Source organism: Aptenodytes forsteri, unplaced genomic scaffold (assembly GCF_000699145.1).
Source record: "Aptenodytes forsteri isolate BGI_AS27 unplaced genomic scaffold, ASM69914v1 Scaffold54, whole genome shotgun sequence".
Taxonomy (NCBI): Eukaryota; Metazoa; Chordata; class Aves; order Sphenisciformes; family Spheniscidae; genus Aptenodytes; species Aptenodytes forsteri.
This window is the reverse complement of record NW_008796044.1, coordinates 2,697,927-2,717,123: the sequence shown is the minus strand read 5'-3', so window position 1 is coordinate 2,717,123 and position 19,197 is coordinate 2,697,927. Positions and strand designations below refer to the sequence as shown.

The 19,197-nt window shown below is 40.4% G+C and overlaps 1 protein-coding gene across 3 annotated transcripts in view; it reads left to right on the top strand.

Moving 5' to 3' along the window:
- TENM2 (teneurin transmembrane protein 2) overlaps nt 1–19,197 on the top strand; it is a 600,599-nt gene that overhangs the window by 377,928 nt on the left and 203,474 nt on the right. For all 3 annotated transcript variants that reach the window (XM_009285708.1, XM_009285709.2, XM_009285710.1), the window contains one exon: nt 10,599–10,833. In XM_009285708.1, the coding sequence (XP_009283983.1) occupies nt 10,599–10,833 (235 nt within the window). The remainder of the gene's footprint in view (nt 1–10,598; nt 10,834–19,197) is intronic.

The following is a 19,197-nucleotide window of genomic DNA, read 5'->3' as shown; positions in this document are numbered from 1 at the left end:
TGGAGACTCCCTTTTTACAAGGAGTCACATGGAAAAGGCGAGGGGTAATGGGTACAAGTTACTCCTGGGGAGATTCCCACTGGGCACAAGGGGAAAATTTTTCACAATGAGAACAATCAGCCATTGGAATAATCTCCCCAGGGAAGTGGTGGATTCCCCAACATTGGACACTGTTAAGATTCAGCTGGACAGGGTGCTGGGCCATCTTGTCTAGACCGTGCTTTTGCCAAGAAAGGTTGGACCAGATGATCCTTGAGGTCCCTTCCAAGCTGGTATTCTATGATTCTATGATTCTTTAATATTGCCACTATCATTACTGTTAATACAGCATTGCATCTGAGAGCGGTTCTCCCTCTTTCTTTTCACAGTACTAAACTCCACTTAGTACCGTGGTGGTCTCAGACATTCTGAAGGAAGAAACACTATGTAATTCAATTATCATAGCTAATTTTATAGCTTAAATAGAAAATGGAATCTGTTCCCTCATTGCTTAATTAATACCATATTTCTATGGCTCTTTACTTGAGCCTCTTTGCATTTCTGGTCTTCTCAGAAAAATAAAATAATGGCCTTGAGACAAAGAAGGACAGGTAAAGATGATGTTTATCTTATTACCTGTGGTGAAGCTGTGTTTTCAAAAATGTATGCTGTATAGATAATGGGTAGGACTGTGCACTTGCTCTCCCCTTGACACTGGGAACAAGTAGCATTGCCGAAAGACATTACACTTCCCCTGCGTTCTGTTTGTTCTAGTAATGTGGGACCACTTCAGTGTTTGGTGTCTGCCAGTATGATTACACAGTCCCTTCAGGTTGTACATTCGATTGCCTTCTCCATGCTGGAGAATTAAGAACACTGTGTATTTAAAGTGGCAGCCCAAAGCTTATAGTTGCATTGTAATTATGGCATCAGAGGTAGGCTGGGTAAACTGGGCAGAGGATGTCAGATAAGCGAGCAGCACAGGGCCAGAGGATGAGTAGTGACGGCGTTTTCTTTTTCACTAATCGTAAGTGATTAGACAGGTGTATTTTAACAACAAAAAAAAAGAAGAAAGATGCACAGCCTTATTCTGAGAGCCTCTTCAAGCTCATGTAATAGAGAGTTGCACTGAGGTTTAACGTCTTGATGAGGATTAAGTTTCTGCAAGATGTTGGTAATGCTATTTAGATAAGACAACACTTGGTCTTCTCCAGCCAGTCAGTTTCCAGTGGGCTGCTTCATTTCTGCTGTGCTGGAGAGTGTTTTTCTAGCTTGTAGTAAACTTGTTCAAGGTAAATGTAGCAGCAGTTAAGTATTTGATGGGGTACTATTGAGAGGATTGCTGGACAGCATAAACTCAGTGGGTGCCTCATCACAATGGTGTTAGTCAGCTAATTTTCCTGGTCTCTGAGCTGACTGAGAGCCAGCTGCAGTCTGAAAGCTTTTTGCTCTTAGCATGGAGCTGTGCCCAAAGCGGCATACCTTGCCCCTCAGGTGTGGGGAGGTGGTTCCCAGACCAGCGCTGACGTTCCTCATGCTGGCTTGGTCTCAGCTCAGCTGCGCTGGCGGCTCCGCTCTGACCGGTGCTCGGAGTCCTTTGATCCCTGGGCAATGCCTGCTGGCATCCGCTCGGGCCTGGCTTTCCCTTAGCTCTGCTGTGTTGAGGGTCAAGGGCTGTAGGTTGCCAGGCACCCGCATGGCACCGAGGCTGTAGGTGACGGGGATTGGGATCAGCCCCTGAAAGCCGGTCACATCAGACGTCGTATTTTGAGAAGTTATAGCCCAGTGGCAGCACCCAGTGACACAGACCGATCATTTTCATAGCTGAAATTCTCCTGTATTGATTTTTCTGTTTCATAATGTGTGACTGGGGGTATAGTTGTTTTTTACTTTTTGGGGTTTTTTCCCTTCACACACTAAAAACTCCAATTCAAAACTTTTATAAGGACTGCTGGCTTAATGTTGGCTCATTTGCTGTGGGGTGCTAAACTGTGTGAGGGCTTTCATACACCACCTTATTATACCCTGTATTTTTACTCATTAACCCATGGTTTCATATTCTGAATAACAGAACCTGTTGTTTGTGGTAGCTAAAGTTAACCTCTCTGGTACCTTGAAAAGTCAGGCAACTTTGACAGGACTTCTTATTTGAATGATTTGTGACTTTTTTTTTGTCCGATACCAACCAATAAAGAATTCAAACCAAATTCAACTGGTTTGAAGAAATGCCAGTCATGTAGTATTGCAGCTTGCGGTACCCTGGAGGCAGACAAATGCTTGATTTTTTTCTTGTACTTTTTGTATCTTGCCTGCTTTTAAAAAGAGAAATAACCTATTGAAAAGTCTGTTTTGATGCAACATATACATTGCATTATATTTGCTTTTCTTTACCACAGCATTATGCAACATTCCTCTTACTTTTTCCATATAGTCTACACAAAGTATTTTTACCTGTTCTACATGTTGGGAAACAGATGGTCCAGGTAGTAAATAACTGGCTTCCCAGGAGTTGTGAAATTGAATTGTCCCAGGAAGCTCCTCCAGGAACCTTGTATTTGCTGGTATATGTCAGTAAGTCTTCATGTTAATGGTTCTTATATATCAGTGTTTATTTCCACCATTTGATTATCAGGTGGTTCAGTCTAAAGGAAAAACTGTATTTAATTATTATTTTCATGTTTTCTTTGGGCTGAAGGGGTAATATTGTAAATATTTCTGAAAAAAATGCTCTAACCCTGAAAACCCATGGAAGAGCTTTGTAGTAAGATAGAACATTTTTTTTTCTTTTAAACAAGAAAACTAGTGTATTTTTGTTGATGCTGCTATTGAACCGAAAAAAAATCTAGATTGGTGTGCAGTATGCATTATGTTGAATCATCCCAAGGCAGTAGTATAAGATGGAATAATAAAAAAATTCGGCAGTTGACAAAAGTTAGTGCTGCTGGGAAGTGATGATAATATTGCCTGAGAAACAGAGAAATTACTTGATGCTGAAAGCCCTGTTCAATATATTTAGTTTCATTAATAGTTCAGCTGCCAAACTTCTCAGTGGTGAGACTTGACATTACAGACTCTTAGAGCAACAGAAGAATTCAAAATTGTTACTGTGCTGATAGACCTTTCCTTCTTAAACGATCTGCAATACCTGGAAGGCTGATCTGTTAAAAGCTCACCTAGGCATCGCTGAGATCTGTCTCCTATTAGATCTTCTCTCTGACACAGTTACTTTCAGTAATTTATTTGGAGAGACTCTTTCTTGTATAAAATTTTATGAGGTTAGGTTTAGCAAAAAAAAAAAAAAAAGATTATTTTGGACAATGTGGAATACATTCTGTGACGTTTCTGAAATAATCAAGATAACGTGTTGCATAAAAACACTTGTGACTAGCATTTCTTTTGCCCTCTTGGAAAACACCTTTGTGTGCTACCTGACTGGGTTATGTAAAATCCAAAGTACTGCTGTTATAGCTTCAGGGGTGACTTTCTATTGCACCTGACTCCAGACTCACAATGAATTAGAGATTACAGTACAACTATTCTTATGTCACTATGAAAATTTTCAGGCTCCCCCTTGGACCATCCAGGGAAACAGCAGTTTTCAAGCTGTACTCCGATACAGAAAATGTCACCAGGCTTACAATGCTGGCCTAAATATTTCTGTTCAGAAGTTTCTGCATGTTGTTCAGAAAAATGTATGTCTTCACTTTCTCTTTGGTGTGATTCTTGGTGTATCAGATCGTGTAAGCTTTGGAGAGGGTTTGTGTAAGTCTCTAGATAGGGTTCAACTCTTTCCCATCCTGCGGAACCAAGTCTATAGAGCAACATTTAGCACTCTGCACTGTAATGTTCCATGGTAATGATGATGGTAATGATGAACTTTATTGCTTAGAAATATATATGTACGCTTTTCTTTTTAGTTCTTACATCAGTGCCTTCTTCAGACAAAAGTCATATATCTAAGCTAAAGAAGAAAATACACCCTTAGTCTCTCTGAAATATGTTTTATATCTGTTTCACTATTGGAAAACTAAAGAAAAAGGTTGGTTGGAAAAGATGTGAAATGCATAGATTGTTTTTTAATTGGAAAGAAGACTCTTTTCTTTAACCTCTGACTCATTTTTATGATATGTAAAAATGGTAATAGTATGCCTATCTTAATATACACACACACATATACATATATAAAGGCATCACAGGACACTGAGTCCACCTAATGCATTATTATTAAAGCAATGTGTTTTGCCATTGGCTAGCCATTATTTTATGCAGCCAGTGCACCTCAGGCAGTGTGATAATGAATATTTAAGTGATGTATTTCAGCAAATATAATTAGTACATGGTATCTCAGATAGTACTATTTTGTAAGGCAGTGGTTTTTAACCTTTTTGTAGGTGACCCTTACTTGAGAAAATTGGTTATATGACTGTAAACCCTCAGGTTAGACTCCTGGTGAAGTGTCCTACTTCTTTGCCTTTGCTTGCATGAGTATGCACACCACTTCTTCACAACCAACCAGCCCATCCGGTACAAAGACCAAATCTGCCATTTCTTTGGCTCCAGCAATGCTGAGAACAAGCTGATATTCCTGCTCCAAGCAGGCAGATGCACTTGGATGTCTGCACAAAGCGCCTCAGCACCTCTGGTTTCAGGAGCGTGACGGAGTAGCAGTCGCGCTCCATGTACGCAGCAGCAGCTCAGGTCTGGCAGAGTTAATTTGTTTGCTGCTGCTTCTGCCTCCCATGTGATGAACTCGTGCCCCGCAGGCTGGGAGCCGCAGACCAAACCATTTGACTGGCTCATGCTGCAGTAGTATCTGATTGCCTTGTAAGTGGTAAGGTAATTTACCTTCAGCACTCCTGTGAAGGGTATGGATAAAGACGCTTATAGATAACAAGTGATTCGGCCACTATCGTTCCAGGGTTGCCTCAGTCAGATTAGGACATAGAAACTATGACAAAATCCTAGACTTTATCCATTAAACCACCTTTCCCCTTTTCTGTGATTATCTGGATGTTGTGGGTAAGCAATAGGGTATTTTTTGTTTGTCTTTTTGTTGTTTCTTTTTGCCACAGCAACATTTAATTTTCTATTCTAATATTGTGCTGAGGAGATGGCTGCAGTGCACTGGCAGAGACTGATAAGTGACTTACAATTTTATACCGCACGTTTACTGAATTTTCAGTTTGAGATGTACAGTCTGGGGTGACAGCCAGTCATTCAACCTATTCTTGCCTCAAACACTGTAAAAACATGTGGACAAAAGAAGGAACACCTGGCAAATGTTTTGGGTTCACAACAACAAGAGAGAGAATTAATGATATCTGTGGTTATGAGCGAGATAACTTGCTTCTTTACAGCACATGTTGAAAACATTTTCAGAACATTTAGATTCCATTTAACTATGGCCTTGCACAAAATAATTTAGAGAATTAAAGCAAACAAACAGAAGAACTGAAGCAGACACAGCATAAAACAGAGTCTGTATTGTTTGGGAAGGAACCCTGGTCCCACCCCGCCAAACTCAAATGAAGGCTGAAATCCCAGGGTGAAAGCTGGCCATGGAGACGGCAGCTCCTTCTGATACTGTATTATATTCCTGGGTGTTTCAATGCTTTCTTTTCTTCCTGACTCTACGTAATGTGATCTGCCTTTGAAAATGAATTTAGCTTGGAAGGTGGCCCTGTGGTTCTGTGAAAAACCTGTTACTCATTGTGATAGCAGATGATGTGGTTTCCTTGAGAAAACAGTGTGGTAGAGTTATTTGAATAAAGAACTAGGAATGTTGAAGACTGGGTTTCTAATGCTGGCTAACAAGGTTTTGCTGTGGGTTTACTTAATTCATTTTTTCTTTCAATGCATCAGGTTTGTTATCTTTGTGTTCAATATTTGTATTGTTCAGATGTATAGGGAAATAGCTGCATCATTATTCATTTCAGAAAAATAATATATGTTTGGTTTTTTGCTTTTAGTTCTTTTGTGAAAAGAATTAATGAGGAGGCATTTATGTGTCTCTTTAGCATTTAATCATGGCACAGAGGCTCATTCAGCACAACTAAGATACAATCTACATTACTTTTTAAGGTAGTATTGACGAAGAACTGGGATGCAGGGAAGCGATTGCTTTGCTTAGATTAGGGATACTGCTGATTCTGCTTTGAATTTAATCTCCGAGGTGGGAGATTAACTTGTTCTCCTCAGATCGTTGTATTGCATGGATGTAGCGCATGTGTTAAGTGAGCATACCAAAGCCTTGGAAGAACTTTGAAAAATAATTTGACCATGTTAAAGCAGATCTGAAGTTTCACTTCATATTCTAGGCAACGTTTGAACTGCAAAAATAGCTGAGAAGTGGTGTTTGGAAATGTGTGCTCAGGAGCACGCGGCCATCGTTATTGTACCTGTAACGCTGTGACAGCCGGTGGCTTTTCCTGATCCCTGAGGTTGCCAGGCTCGTGCCAGAATAAGACTGTTACGATGCAGCGGCACAGGCTCCCAAGGGCTCTGCGGCGGCTGCCCATCACACAGCGCTTCCCGTGGCGCTCCTGCTTTCAGCCTGCGTCGTGTACAGCAGGGCAAGGGCCATGGGGTTGTACTTTGGGCTGCAGATCCTTTAGTCTCTCTCGTGTATGCAAAAGAAGGGAAGACCATAGTGACAGGATTATGCTCAGGCTAGTTTTTTGGTGGTTTTTTGCTTGTTTGTTTTTAAGGAGACAAGTGCTATTTTGCATCTTTCTTTAGCTGAATTTTACCTCTGTGCTAGCCTGATTTGTTTAATTGTTTTACTGGATAAAAGAATGAACAGAGCAAAACATCTTTTTTTTTTCTTTTTTAGCATTTTGGTTCTGATTAAACCCAAATAAGTCAATTGGATAGCTTATGATTACTTCAAAGATATGTAGATCAGACTTTGTATTCTCAGATTACTTAATTAGAACACAATTTATCCTCACTCAGCTTCTAATTTGCACATTTGAAATGAGCATTGCTGATATTCTTGACGGCAGTAAGATCTCTTGAAGAATCGCGTGTTGATTATATGGTCATCAGGCCCTGATTTTTCATAAGTGCTCAGCACAATCAATGTGTACTAAAATTCATTTGAATTAGGTATGTTTGTCTATTTGTGACTTTAAATCAGAAATTAAGAAATAAAAAAAGCCAAAACGTGGAGGGTACCAGTATTTCAGATTTCCAGTTCTCTGATTTTCATCGTGGTTTTAAGAGACTTCTCCTTAAATCCGAAATGTTTGAGATTGTATAGTGTATTCTGGTGAAACCCCTAATTCATGTAATAATTGAGAAAAGGCATAATTTCTTCAGTATTTTTCCCCAAACCAATATTGGCAACTGCTATATCAAAAATGAAATCTCTTTCCTGATGTAAAAAGCCAGCTGTACTCCACCAAACTACTTACTGTGTTTAAGCTTCCAAATAATAAAGCGATCGGCAAGAGGCCACAGAGCATGTCATATTGTAAAGTACGTTGTGCCAGTCCTTTAGGCTGCCGATCCTTTTATTACAGGACAAGTGATTTGCTTTTCTGAACTTCTGAGCTCAGCAGATTTGCAGGTACTGCTGTTGAAGTTTTAATTTAGGCAAAGATGCTCATGAAGAAGTGTTCAGATGTGAATCCAATTTTATATCCCTGGCAAGTTCAATGGTGTTCAGCTTCTGCTTTTGATTCATTTAAACAGGTTTATGAAGAAGCAGTGTATTAAGCTTTTATCTCTCTCATATATAGATGAGTGTGTTTGCATGCTCCCTAGTTAGTACTTTTTATATATATAAGCTTTTATATGTTTTAATATAAACTATATAATATCTATATGATGTTGATGTTGGTATTTGTTTTATTATTCTATATTCAATGCTACATTCATCTTACACCAGATTTCTGAGGTTTTGCAGCTGCAGTATATGTTCAGTTACTTATGCACAGCTTTTGTGCAGTACATTTTATTTACTGTGTGGGAACGGAGTCTTGAGGCAGATTAAATTAATTTGTGGTAACTTGAATTCAGTTCTTGCGTCCTTAATGTTACAGAAATTCTGTTCATTCTTATTGATGTACGGTTGGCTCACTTTTAAGAACAGCCTCTATGATTTTATGGTTGCAAGATTCAGAGTCTTTATATAGCTGGCACTGCTGTGTCTCTCGGAGCAAAACTTTTTTGTTTATGTGAGTGTGACTTTTCCATATTTATCCTCCAAAAGGAAAAGCTGCATCCAAAATAAGTTGAGAAAATATGAAGCACGTGAATCTTCTGAAGTAATTTTTAACACAAGGGCACACGTTTGTATTTTATCACTCATAAATATCCACTTATTGAAATCCAAACATGCGTTGTTTAAAGCCAGAACACAGACTAGGAGAGTAATTCCACTTAAGCTTCTATGCGTGTGGATATTGTCCAAACACATTTTCTTCCTGCTGTGTCTTTCTCCACATGCTGTTCGGGAATGGCACAGGACCTAGTGTAGGTTTTAGGAGGTCCAAATGGGGGTTTTAAACACTAAGTTTGCTGGGCTAAACAGTCTCTTCCAAGCTTAGGTAAGACATAGCTGAGGCAAGGATAGTGAGGAGAGCAGCACATATGATGGCTCTAAAATTTAGGATGTGTTCATGAAAGGTGTCTTTGTATTTAAAGCAGTTGACACTACCATAGGGTGAGCATTCAGGCAACAGACATTCAAAAAAGATGAAGAAACTTCTGTGCAGATTTAAAGCAGCATGTGAAGGATGCAGAATTTATTACCATTCCCTCCTTAACATTTCTTGTCACAGGACAACTTCTACTTGCCCTGCGCAAGTCCCCGTAAACCTGTCTGTCTCTTCATCGGCCTGTGCTTCCCCAGGCCCACAGAAACGCGTGAGAAAATTAATGATCTCCCTCCAAAAAACTCTGTTCTCTTTCTGTTCCCTGGTTGGATTGCTGTTAGGGGTAGGCGTTTTCATTGCTTTTCCCTGGGGCGGGCAGTCGGCCGAGCAGTGCCAGGTGAGGAGCTGGTCCCAGGGGCGCTCGGGACCAGGCAAGACACGGTCGCTGCTGCGGCTTGGGGTGCCGTGCCAGCTCGCCCCTCTGATCGCCAGTGTTTGAGCTGCAATGTCGTGTGGTTTGCCCTATACAAAAGAAAAGAGATGGTTACTTCTCCTCTCTTGGATGGCTTGATATGAGAGTCTAAAATATCCCCCTGACCATGAAAGGTGTTTTGGTAAGAACTGTAGCATTCGGAAGCTTGAAATGATGCACCGATTTCAGTTCCTGGCTGCGTGGCCTGATTCTCAGTTGGGATTAGCCCCCCTTGAATGGTTTGTTGTTTTTGGGGGTGGGTTTGTTTTGGTTGTTTTTTTTTTTTTAATATTGGCCTTAATTAACTTACAGTTAATTGATCAGTTCAGCAGTTTTTCTATACTTCATTGTTTCATATAAAAATAGATCAGTCTAGCTGCAAATGGTTTCCCCTTGTGATGTTTTCTTTTATTGTTTGATTCATTAAGTACAGAATGTGCTTCGGTTTCTAAAAACAAACATACATCATTATAATTATCATTTCACTAATACTACTTTTTCTGATTATTGTTCACTAGAAAACTACAACTTGATCTAATGACTAAAGCATGCGGTTCATAATACACTTACAGTGTTTGTTTTCTTTAATCTCTTTTGCTATTTTTATTAGAATTAAATTATTGCAACATATAAAATGGGACTTAAACTTATTTACCATTCTGCATTTATGTTTAGAAAAGTGACTATGCTAGAATGACACCTGCTTATTCTATTTGCTTCTAATGTGCTTTTTATTTTAATCCACTTGCCTTATTGATTAGAAAAATTTATTTTCATTATCAATGCAAACATGTCAGTACTTAAAGAACGAGAAAAGTGTATAACCTTCTTTATCTCTAAAAAACATGATCTGTCATTTTTCAATGAAAGAGGCTGAAAGAGTAGCATAATTTTCAGATCTTGGTGTGTGTTTGTGGCATTGCTAAATAGAAAAATACGGGCCAAATCCTGATCACATGGAAGAACATGAAAGATATCATCATTGCATTGTTGCTCTCCTTTCATATTTGGAGTTTAATCTTCTTTCACTGGCACAAATACTGTTCGTTTGAAGCTGATTGGTAAAATAACAGCGAGTGACAGATTGAGATCTCTGATTAAGTTGTATAGAAGCCTAAAGACCATATTCTCAAAAGCTGGTTTTAATCCATTAAGGTTCATCTCCTTGAAATCCCTGATAGAAACAGGGAGGAAAAAGTTCCTCTGGGTGGATGTACAGCACGGTCAAGCTAGACGGCTGTCCTGGCTCCTCCACGGAGGAGCCTTTCTCCAGGGAGAATCCATAAAGGAGTATTTTCAAATCTAAATACAGTCTTCGCGAACATCCCAACTGTGCAACCTCAAAACACTGTTTTATATCTCTGATCTCTAATAATCACTGATCTGATTTAACCATGTTTTAATGCCTACAGGTCCAAAAGGCATGCAGGCTTAGTTTCCTGTTTGCAGGGTTTGGCTTTTTTTTCCAGGCAGTGGTCCCTTGAAAATGCCAGGGAGAATAGTATCATCAACACACATTTGTGATTTATTTTTCTTTTCTATTTTAGGCCCTTCAAATCACCACAGCCAGTCAACGCTGAGGCCGCCTCTCCCTCCTCCTCACAACCATTCCCTGTCCCATCATCATTCTTCTGCCAACTCCCTCAACAGGAACTCGCTCACAAATCGCCGGAACCAGATCCATGCACCCGCTCCCGCACCCAACGACCTGGCCACCACCCCCGAGTCCGTGCAGCTCCAGGACAGCTGGGTGCTCAACAGCAGCGTCCCGCTCGAGACCAGGTGGGTCGCGTGGATGGACACCCCTGGGGGGGTGCCACTGCACGGTTCTCTGAGGTGCACAGAGAAAACCGCCTGGCTTGTTAGGAGATGGGATTTCGTTCACTTTGTGTCAGTGATGGTTTTGGCTGACACAGCATTGGGAGTTACTGAGATTAGAATACCTACAAGCCTCTGATGTGCTTTGCGTGGGAAGATAGAGAGGTGGACATCTCTCTGTTCACATGTCCCATTTTAAAGCCTTTTATTCATTTGGACCATCCTTGCGTACACAACTCATGGTATTAGTACAGCATGTTTTACTCACAGGCTCAGGGACAACTTACTTACAATTCATATTGTCTGTGTTGCTGAAAAATTATACATTTTGCCTTTCCTGAAATAACAGAGGCTCATTTGAAATTATGCATTTTGTGAGACCTTGAGAAACAATCCCAGATTCAAAAGTGACAGTACTATAATTTTAATTTAATTTTCATCCAGCATGCAAGCTCATTTTAATCTCTTCTGTACGTGTTAACAGCTTGATGCCCGTGGGGCAAACAGTTGCATATAAATGAAAAGGTGCAGCACTTAGGCCTGCCAGATAAATAAATAAATAAATGCCTGACATGCTGCAGTTCTAAATATTCTGGTTTGTTGTCATTTGAGGTGTGGAATGTCAAACATATTTAACTTGCGCTTTAAATAGCGGAGCTGGCAAAGCTGATCTCCCAGAATTTAAAATTAGCCATTGTGGTGCTGAAAAAAGTGATTGGAATAGTAGGGTGTTCTTGCTTGCCCAGATAGCTATAAACGCAGCGTACAGGTAGAGGAGCTGGACTGCTTGTAACACTGTCTCGTGCCATGGTTTCAGCTGCTTGGTTGCCACAGCTTCTGAGAAGTTACGTTTGAATTGCAATCTTCCGGGAATTTAATGCCGCTCTGCTGGATTACAGCCAGAGTAGCGAGGTATGGTATAGTTACACCGCTGTGCAGTCTCAGCCCAGTCCCTCCCAGAGTTTGATTAAAGACTGCCTTCTGGTTTGGAGCTCTGGGAGGAGCTGGTATAGCTGGATTGAAGCTTACAACACCCAGGCTGTTGTTATCCAGCGGTTAATCAGTGGTTGTAGCACCATGGGGAAAAAATGAGACTGAAAAGAGCGGGGAGTCTGTGCCCAGTCTCTGCTCCTGTGCCGTTTTGGAACACTCACAAGAGGCTTCATTCACATTGCCCTACTTTGCTGAAAAGGTAACATGGGTGCCATGAAGAAGTCAGGGGGCTGAAAAGCAAATACAAGTTATCTGAAGCCTGCGATGTCCAAAAAAAGAAAGGAAAGGGATCCTCGCTTACTGAAGGTTTGGAGCCAACTTCGGCCAAAAAAACCCCTAAGAGTGAAGCTCTGCTCTTAACTGCTGCTTCTGTGAAAGCATCTGCTACTATTTAAAACTTAATTTTGGCATCCTGGATTTGGTATTTATTACTAAGTACTCAAGATAAAAATGTTGGTCGGCCGGGCCAGTTGGTGCTGTGTCGTTCATTGCCCAGGATTATAACGTGCCTTTAATTCTAGTGTGGAGTAACCCCCTACTGTTCCTTCTCTATCTGTTTTCGTATGAAGTTGTTCTTGGGTACAACGGTACCTGAAATATGTCATTTCTGATGGCTTAAGATTGTCCCAATTTACCAAACACTTTATATGGAGGGAATTCCTTGGGATACTCACAAAATGATTCTTTGTCATAATACTGGCATCCCTGAGAAACAGCTCTGCGCATTTGCCTGGCTGTTTTTCTTGTACTGTCTGATTTTGTGACTGTTCCCTGTATGTGGAGACTATCAATTCCATTACCAACTTTGGTTCTTCTCCTTTTCTTTTTTTTATCATAAAACCCCTGGGGATATATATATGTATTCATGCTGATGACAAAAGGTTACTTTGTGAATACTGTTGGTTTTGGAGGCTGCGAGATACCCGGCAGTTAATTGGAGCTTTTCCGTAGATAGGTTTGTCATAGGCAAGCATTAAGATATTGGAAAACATCCTGACAGGATTGCTGTGTTCTAAGACTATTCCAGAGTTGCTTCAGGATCGATTTTTCTTCTTTTCTGAAATTACACACCTGACAGGACTTGATGACAAGTTTCATCACAAGAGTATTAACTCAGAAGATGATGATTTTTTTTTTTCTGGTTTGCAGCGAGTTTTGCTGAAATTGACGTCTGCAGAATCATTGGAGACTTTCAGAATTAGCCTCTAATTCTTTCACTTTAAAACTGGTATTTCATCTAAAATCATACCAGTAGCCACAAAAAAGAATGACACCTTTTTGCTAACTTTTTAGTTCAGTCTTTACTTTATAGCTTTGCCTTGTTGTGAAACATTGATCCCTCTTATACTGCCTCTTCACAGTGCACTACTCTTTAATTTTTTTTTTCTTGTTGTCAGTTCATTAATCTCAGTAGCGGAGTGCTCAGGAGGCAAAGCCAGCACTGACAGCACCTGCTTTATCAGGAAAGAGTTTCACAACTTTTAGTTTTCACCTTTCAGTTACCTTCAGTAGATTCTGCTCTCAAATGAAATTAATGTGCAAGTGGTCACATTACTGATTATGAAACAAAAAGCAGTACCTGAGCTGTCTGGAGGGAACGCTTTATGTCAGCACTACAGAACTCAGATCACAATTTAGATTCCAGACGTCTCTTTATCTAACAGTACCAAGCACGGAAATAATTGAATAATACAACGTGTGTCTGCATGTTGTTATTTTTTTTTCTGGTAAGAATGTTTTTCCCTTCCCTTCTCTCCTTTGCTGTCTTAGGCAGCTTGGGCTAAATTCAGACTGTTTGGAGAGGGCACATTTTCCAAATATATCCTTTCTCCACCTTTTGTTTCAATATTGATGGGGGGGGAATCACATTTGTTTATTTTCTTTGTGATGTAAAGTATACTTTTACTGCTTGCACATGTTGTCATGTACCCTCTTCAGGCAACTACACCCCAGGTCTCCATGTACCCTTTGTGGTTCTGTATTTTCTACGTAATTATGCTTAGCTCTGTTGCAGTAGCTTGTTGCTTTTAGTGGAGTTACAAGATTGCAAAATGCTTATACGGAGTTGCTAATTACACTTTTTTAGAATCCTAGAATCATAGAACGGTTTGGGTTGGAAGGGACCTTTAAAGATATCTGGTCCAACCCCGCTGCCGTGGGCAGGGACATCTTAAACTAGATCAGGTTGCTCAGAGCCCGTCCAGCCTGACCTTGAACACTTCCAGTGATGTGTGCTTGATTTTAGTGTGCTTGTTTCTGGTTCAAGGCAAACAAATATGGACTTCCCTAGTCTGCTGCTTCTTTATGGCTGCAACAGGCCCCCAGGCTGGCTATGTAATTGTTCTGTTTTCTTTGAAATAAGGGTCCGTAATGGAAGGGTTGAAATATCTTTAACTAAGGATGCAGTAATGCATCGCCGTAGCATTTTTATGGTGCTATTTTTATGGTTCATTTCTGCAGTACTTAGCTGCTTTACCTTTAGGCTCGGAGCTGCTGTTTAATGCTCTTTAACTTTTATTGTCCTCTTGCAGCCCGTTTCAAACCATCTCCTCCTCCTCCTTTCCAAAGTGCTGGTTTCTACATTTTCCAGTTAAGAGGTGTTCTTTTAGTGCTTCCTTAATCATCGCTTTCGAAGAGGATGAATGATGAAAATACTACCTTTGAACATCCCGGTGTGGGTCTCATTACTTCCAGACAGCTAGAGAGGCAGTGCTCTGCTTTAAAGCTTGAAATGCTTTGAGGGCACAGGGAGAAAGGTATGGCTTTGCAAGGAAGGTTTGCATCACTCTTTGCACTGTAAGAGCCCTTTCTGGTACGGGAACCTCACACAGGGCCATCCGCAGGCGCCGGTCAAAAACGGAATGACTCATGAGTGAGGATAACAGAAGAGCTTTCATGGATGGATGTTTGACTGGGATCGCCTAATGTACTAATGCCTGTTCCGGTACTTTATATTGATATTAATTTAGTTGGTACCATTATAATTAATAACACTTAATCCAAGAGAAAAAAAGACAAAATTAAATAGAAATTAGTCTTATTCTTTAGCCTCATAATTAGTCTCATACTTTGAAATATTTTCAGCCCAAGTCTTTTAGTTGTAAAGATAATTTTGTATGTATGTCTATAATTTCTTTGAGCTTGCTCACAAGGATCTGTTACTGGGATTCAATCAAGAATGTAACATACTAATGTTTCTCCTGTATTTCAGGAGAAAGGATGATGGTCACTTTTATGGTGATTATGAAATCTGTTTCCTTAGAAGATCTTGTGGGCTGTAGTATAAGAGTAGTGGTCCAAATATGGGGTCATTTAAGCAAAGTTCAGTTTAAAGATTGAGCAATCTGAAAATTAGCCTTAAACCTCCCTCCTCCTCCCCATGTTGCTCTTCAAAATATTTGCCTGCTCCTGGGGTTCAAGCTATATTTCTTTCTTTGCCAGTCCGATTCCAACACAGTCACTCTGGGTGAGCCGAAGGAGAGAGAGCTAGGACAGAAATGGGAGATTAATGGATGGAGTAGCGATGTGAGCTGTGTCCCAGTCTGTACCAATGCAGCGCGTGAACTCAAAATCATGGGGCATCATAGCAGGGAAACATCTGAGCTCAGCGTTTTTGTAGCTGCAGCCTTCCAGGCGGTGACGGAGTGAATGCGGTACACAGTGGCTATGCATGGGCTAGAGCAGTCATGGCAAAAAAGCCAAGAATAGAGTACATGAAGAGCAGAATTTAGTGCTGAGGTTGTTTTGTTTGTTTTTAAAGAAAGAAATTAAATATCTGAAATGTTGTTAACATTGAATTCGGATGCTCGACCATATTAGGGTGTCAAGATGAGCTGCAGAACTTCTGAACTGAATATGTAAACCTGAAGTTTCTGAATGTGTAGTCATGGCAAAAAAGCCAAGAATAGAGTACATGAAGAGCAGAATTTAGTGCTGAGGTTGTTTTGTTTGTTTTTAAAGAAAGAAATTAAATATCTGAAATGTTGTTAACATTGAATTCGGATGCTTGACCATATTAGGGTGTCAAGATGAGCTGCAGAACTTCTGAACTGAATATGTAAACTTGAAGTTTCTGAATGTGTTTCTGAAGTTCCAAGTTACAGCTGCTCTCCACAATTGTCTGCCTGTTTTGAATAATGTCTCACTATTTTGATATCTTCATACATGATGCAAAATGTTCTGGAACAGAATAGTGAAACAAAATTTCTTTTCCTTTTGTTAATGCAAATTTCTAGGATATATTCGGCATAACAAACAACTTACTTGGAATAGTGAAATAACTCCTCACTCTTAATTTTGCTTTGTCTTATGTGGCTTTCTCTTACCACTTACTTAAACTGTAAGGCCACAGGCACATATGCTACAGCAGTTCAGTCCTCTGAGTTTGAGGGCTGGGGCAAGAACCGAGTCCTTCATTCTCTTGTTCCTGCATGTGAAGGTCGCAGGAAGGTTGTGTGGACTTTCCAAATAAATGGGATCTGCATAGATAGATTCTGGACCTATCTGAAAATCAAAAACAGTTTAAAGAGTTGAGTAAAGCACAGTCGAAAGCATCCCCAAGGATTTCACACACATTTGGGCCATGTACTTGTAGGAATTCCAAAAATATCGAGAAAGGTAATTTTTAGCAGGCTACTGTAGTATTGTTTTCATAACAAATGCAGAGTCTGATAGGAGAGAAAAAAGGATGAAGGAAACCACTACAAAAGCAGGATATGTAATGATGGCTCAGAAAATCAATCTAGATGTACTCCCACTCGGATACACATAAGCTCAAAGAAGTTTTTCAAGATTGCAGATAATTGCGTGTTTTCACAGTCTTGTTCATTTGCATTTTTAAGTTTTGGGTTGCGCAGAGTGAACAGGCAGCATGAGTGACTGTACAGGAAGAGGCAGGTACGTTCAGGGTGTTACTTTTTATTTTAAAAAAAATTAATCTCAAACGATGTGATTTAGGTTTCTATTTTTTAAGTTTACATGTAGACTGATAAAATTATTTTAGAGATTTGAGTTTATTATTCTATACTATTATTCTATTCTATTATTTATAGTCTATTATTTATAGACTTGAAATAGCACTGTTGCTAGTACTTTTTCTTTTTTTCTTGTTAAGTGAGTAGTTGAATTAAGAGATAGTGAAGAGCTTACCTGTATGCCTTTTCAAATAGAAGTGTTTTGAAATTGTGTTCATTAATTGATGTAGAAAGCTAAAAATGAACAGACCTATTGAAATGCAAAATACTGTTGTCATTATCATTACCGGAATAACAAATGTGGGCATTATTGGATTTCATCACTTTGACTGCACTATGCAACATACTACTCAGAACTTTACAGCAGAACAGACACAAGTTTTTCCACTTAAGAAGGGAAAGGTCCTATAGTTCGAGCTGATTCAGAGCTGCCTAAATCTTCCTATAGCTGCAGTATTGATCCTGCTCCCGTTTAATGTAACACATGCAGAGTAACTCATTTTTTGTGTTTGTGTCTGTAGGTATTCCTGTTAGTTTTCACTAGCTGTTAACTAGCAGTTTCATCGCTGCATTCCTGGAGAATAAACAATAGCGCAAGAAGGATATGCATAAATTTAAAGGGTAAAGCAATTATTTGCTGGCTAACTAGGACAGGCTGAGTGAGCATGCTCGCCGCCTGTTGCAGGGCACCCAGAATCTTTTTTGGCCACACAGGCACCAGTCAGGAAGGTAGGAGGTGGCTCCTGTAGCTCCCTGGGGCCACCAACTCCATCAACACCAGCCATTCGACCCAATGCATCCTTGCCAGCCTTCCCGGGTTTTCCTCTTTCAGATTTTATGCTTTTCCATGTTGGTGTTCTCCCTCTCAAATTCTTGAGCTACTAATGATCCCTGTCTCAGCAATCCTTCCTCTCTCCATATTTTTCACCTTATTTTTCTACAGACTTTCTCACAGCTCTTTGTCACAACTCAGCGGCTTTCTGAGCAGCCTGAGCCAAGGTTGTGCCGTTGGGACGTACCAGAGCCAGGCCTGGAACACAGGCAGCGGGAGCCCCAGGAGGGTGCTGGAGGGGGGCAGCTTACAGCGGGGATTAGAGAGAGAGAGAAGGTTGTAAAAGCTTATCCAACAGGGTCTCAGTTAACATCTTCCAGATCAAATGTAAGTTGTCCCGTAAAAAGATATCTGGTCCAGAGCTAATGCTGCAGCTGTGGCGCAATACAGATGTTTTGCCTTTTTTTACCTACTCTGTTTTCAGTTGGGGCTTTGTGAACATTGCCTATTTGTTTTTATTTAATAACATGACAGATCAGGGTGCCCAAAGGCTGGCACCTGCCTTTTTGTACAACATCCTACCTTCCTGTCAGGCAGCTTTCAATTACTGTGCTTTTGTGTGTCCAACTGTGCCTTTGTTAAGAGCGTGGAGATGGCAGTGACAAGCTAGTCTGGTACTTAAGGCAACATCGGTGACACTCTGCTTAACACACTGCATTTTTTAGAAGACGCTGCCTGGGGATGTGACAAACCCAGCCTTTAAGGAATCATGAGCCTTTCAAGAGCTGGGAAGCTGGTATTAGAGCTGTGCTGGAAGCTGGGTGGCTGCTGCAAGGTTCAGTTACGTTACAGTGGACAGAAGCGTCCCACTGGTATTGATGTGTTCATTCCGAATTATTGTTTCCGTGCCTGATAGCGTGTCCTTAGTTCCTGCACCATGCACAGTTAGTTACAAATTGATTATCTGCAGCAGGCTGAAAAACACTGAAAAAGTGTGTTGTCGTGAGGGCTGTCCTCTGTTTGCGACAGGCATTTGGGTGTGAGGGTGCCCATAGGCACGCTTGTGTAAAATGGCCAGTTCCTTTATGTAAGTGTGTATTTTGAATAGTTTTCCACTGAAAAATCTATCTTACTGAGTGTAGTCTGTAGATTCGACGCGATTGAGACAATTTCTTGTAACTATACAATTTAAGCACATATAGATAACATTTTAAACCTTTATTGCTAACTTTAGTGCATTTGGGGAATACCTAATACCTAATCCCTGTGTTCTAGACACTAAAATGAGTAGAAACTTCTGTGCAATTTTACCACATCAGAGAGCTCATCTGTGTAAACCTGGCTGATAATCCTGTGTTTCTCTGCAAGAACCCGAGAGCAAGAACCTGCAATTAAATCTCATTTGGGGAAAAACTGAGAGACCCTTACACAGGTAACCAAAGCTTGCACCAGTCTAACACTCAGAGTTCATTTTAGCATAAAAGGCATAAGAACAGCTTGTAGTTTCCTTAAATCTTGGTTGCTTTTTGTATGGAAGTCAGAGAACTGCCATAAAACTTCACTGTCAGAATTTGGCAGCCACTTTGAGGC